This window comes from Musca domestica, unplaced genomic scaffold (assembly GCF_030504385.1).
Source record: "Musca domestica strain aabys unplaced genomic scaffold, Musca_domestica.polishedcontigs.V.1.1 9, whole genome shotgun sequence".
NCBI lineage: Eukaryota > Metazoa > Arthropoda > Insecta > Diptera > Muscidae > Musca > Musca domestica.
In genome coordinates this window covers 650,831-654,889 of record NW_026712435.1, presented here as the reverse complement: position 1 = coordinate 654,889, position 4,059 = coordinate 650,831, and the positions used below count along the sequence as shown (strand labels likewise).

General features: G+C 36.0%; 1 protein-coding gene across 1 annotated transcript; it reads left to right on the top strand.

Annotated features, from left to right (window-relative positions):
• The first annotated feature begins 685 nt into the window (after nt 1-685).
• Nucleotides 686-1,289, top strand: LOC131806832 (uncharacterized). The gene is made up of 3 exons (XM_059131618.1): nt 686-800; nt 855-1,130; nt 1,190-1,289. The coding sequence occupies exons 1-3, from the start codon at nt 691-693 to the stop codon at nt 1,287-1,289; spliced, it is 486 nt and encodes a 161-aa protein (XP_058987601.1). The 5' UTR covers nt 686-690.
• Nucleotides 1,290-4,059: the final 2,770 nt, after the last annotated feature.

The following is a 4,059-nucleotide window of genomic DNA, read 5'->3' as shown; positions in this document are numbered from 1 at the left end:
CATTCAAGTATATGTCGCTTGTATACTGCCATATATTTTACAATAAAGCTGAAAGAATGGGAATAGTATAAGGTAGTGCACACGTTCTCTCTGTTTAAGAATCTGCAGTGGAATTCTTTAATTCATTTTTGAAAAATCGACAAAAGTCGGTAACTTTCAAAGGCTTATGGTTTCGGTAATCGACTTTAACAGCCTGTTCCACGATCTCGGAATAAAACGTTCGCATAACTATTACACGACAAACAGCTGATTTCCGTTCCACTAAAATCCATCAGAACGAAAGATTGTACGATAATCAAAGCGAGCGAAAACGTAAGTATTTCAGTAAAATTTTGCGTTCCACTATATTTTTTCTTTCGTACGCATGCGAACATAACAGCCTGTTCCACGATCTCGAAAGAAAATTTGTGCGAACGAAGGCTACTCACTCACTTTCGTATAAGAATGCGTTCCACTAACTTTCGTTCTTTCTTTCGCATAGCCTTACGTGATTCAGTGTTGCTAAATATTTTTTGGAAAACTTAATCGCGAAATAAGGCAAAAAAAATCGCCAAATGACTAATTTAAACGCGAAAAAGCAGCAGTGGCTCTGTCTCAACTGACATTTCAGTTGTAAACAAACAAATTGTAAATAAACAAACAGAATAAAAATTGTGTTCAAACAATTTGAGCTCTTAAAAAATAAAACAAATGAATATTTCTGTAGCCCTATTTTTTATGAATGATGTGGAGGAGGTTCAAAATGTGCCACGGAGGCATTTAAGAGATGCTTCGAATTTATTTGAAGTACCTAACAACCAGTAAGTATGATTGTATTTTTACATTTTGAAATAATAAAAAATGAATTTTTCTAGGTTTGTGGCCAATTTTCGTGTGTCGAAGGAAGTTTTTCGGGCTCTTTTGGATATGATGGAAGAGAAGTGGGTACACGGTTGTAGAACTACCCAAATTCGCCCTGATTTAAAACTTGGCACATTCTTGCGGTTTTTGGCGACAGGAAGCTACCAACAGAATTTAGGGAACGAAGCCTTGACTTCAACAGCGAAGTCGACAGTGAGCAGAACCATTGAGGACCACATTTGCGGCCAATGGATAAAAAAGCCCACGCTCACAGAGGAACACAACACAATGTAGGCTTTCTATGAAAGAACAATGTATGGTATTTAATTTAAAAACTAATTTCTTCCAGTGGTCTTTCAGGCATTGCCTGCTGCTTCCAAAAATTTGCACTCCTCTGGCGAACTCAGGATTGTCCTCCATATACTCAACTAGTGCCCGCAGCTGTGTAGTTATTTTTTCGTGCTGGAATTGAGAAAATAAAAAAAATATATATTTGTTGTTCACATATTAAATTGCATTTATTTTTTTAACTTACATTTTTGTTTCCATTTTCAATCAAGCAATGTTTATGTTAAAACAATTCTCCTTAATTGTTATCATACGACAGCAAACACACAAGTGACTGATTTTGACATTTGTGTTCGCATGCGTACGAAAGAAAAAATATAGTGGAACGCAAAATTACACTGAAACGCTTACGTTTTCGTTCGCTTTGATTTTCGTGCAAATTTTCGTTCTGATGGATTTTAGTGGAACGGAAATCAGCTGTTTGTCGTGTAAAAGTAGTGCGAACGTGTTCTTTCGATATCGTGGAACAGGCTGTAAAAATCAGTCACTTGTGTGGTTGCTTTCGTATGACTACAATTCAGGATTTTTTTTTCAAAATAAATATTGCTTGATTGAAAATGAAAACAAATAGGTAATTAAAAACAATAAATATAATTATAGTTTGTCAACAAAAATATATATTTTTTTATTTCCTCAATTCCAGCACGAAAAAATCATCAAATTCACAGCTGCGGGCACTAGTTGAATATATGGAGGAGAATCCTGAGTTCGCCAGAGGAATGTCAATTATTGGAAGCAGCAGGCAATCCTTTGAAGACCACTGGAAAAGATTGTGCGTAGAGATGGGGTCTCTACACACAAACTGCAAAACAACAGACACTGCCAGCACAAAAACAGACCCAACAACAACACCAACGTAATAAACCAATGTCCCAACCAACCAACGTCAACACATGGAACATCAAACCGTCATCATAAATAATAATTTAAAGAAATTTTTGAATTATATATTTTTAACTCTTAATTTTACAATTATTATTTATCCATTGGCAAAAATGTGGTTCTCAAAAATCTGGAAATATTCAGCAATGGTTCTGCTTACTGTAGACTTCGCTGTTGAAGTCAGGGTTTCGTCTCTAAATGCTGCTGGTAGCTTCCTGCCGCCAAAAATCGCAAGAATGTGCCAAGTTTTAAATCGGGGCATATATGGTTGTTCTGCAACCGGGAACCCATTTATCTTCTAGCATATCTAAAAGAGCCCGAAAAACTTCCTTCGACACACGAATATTGGCCACAAACCTAGAAAAATACATTTTTTATTATTTCAAAAATGTAAAAACACAACCATACTTACTGGTTGTTAGGTACTTCAAACAAATTCGAAGCATCTCTTAAATTCCTCCGTGGTACATTTTGAAGCTCCTCCACATCAATCATAAAGTATAGGGCAACAGAAATATTATTTTTTTTTATTTTTTAAGAACACAAATAATTCCAACGCAATCACTGGGAATATTATATTGTCTGTTTATTTACGCTTTTGTGCTTAAATTCGCGATTTATTTTTAAAAAATATATTTAGCAATACTGCTTCACATAAGGCTATGCGAAAGAAAGAACAAATGTTAGTGGAACGCATTCTGATACGAAAGTGAGTGAGAAGGGGTATCTACACAGAAACTGCAAAACAACAGACACTGTCAGCGCAAACACAGACACAACAACAACACCAACGTAATAAACCAATGTCCCAACCAACCAACGTCAACACGTGGAACATCAAAACATCATCATAAATAATAATATACCCAAATTTTGGAATTATATATTTTTACTTTAATAAAAATTCACTCATAAGGTTACTTTACACGGGGGTAATCAATTAATGACCCGAGTATTAGGGTCCGAATCCTGGATATTTGGACTCAAGTCGCTTATCAAACAAACCATACGAAAATGTCGAATCTGCTTAATTCACAAAAAAACAAACCCAAACCCAAATAAAGGCTTCGCTACCACCCGAACGCACTTTTCTTTCTCGACCCTTTACAAACAAAGGGGTAGATTTTGCAGGACATTTTAACATTAAGGCTATACATTTAGAACCCACAAGCGATTTGTCAACATATGCATTTCTTGCCGCTTTTTCTAGGTTTATTTGTCGGCGAGGTTGTCCGTCTTGTATATTTTCGGACAACGGAACTAATTTTGTGGGAACGGTTGATCTATTAAAACGAGATAGATTAGCTTTCATGAAGAATATTCAAAATAGCACAATTCAAAATAATTTCACTCAAAATCTTACTTGGAAATTTATTTCTCCTGGTGCTCCGCACATGGGCGGCTTGCGAGAAGCTGGTGTGAAATCATTTAAAATTCATCTGCGAAAAAGTATCCCAAAAATGAGTATTACCTTTGAAGAATTTACCACAATTTTATCAAGAATTGAAGGCTGTCTCTCACGACCCTTAAGTCCTGCTAGCGACGACCCAAACGACCTTTCCCCTTTGACACTGGTCATTTCTTAATAGGAACACCTATTCTTACCCCAGCTGAACCAGACATTTCAGATACAGATTTAAGCCTAGTCAATCGTTGGAAAAGACTCAAAGTTATTTCATAATACTTTTGCAACAGATGGAAGTTAGAATATCTTCACGAACTTCACAGAAGAACTAAGTGGAAATATGAAAAAGAGAACATCAAAGAAGGAGATTTAGTTGTAGATGATAGATTGGCTCCGCATGAATGGAAGTTAGGTCGTATCGAAAAAACGTATCCAGGCAGTGATCAAAATACCACGGTTGTAGACGTACGAACGGCAAGTGGCAACATTAGCAGATCCATAACAAAAATTGTCAAATTGTTTTCCGACTGCCTAGTCGGATTCTCAATTAAAAAAAGAATTTTGTACTCGCCTTAATTTCTTTT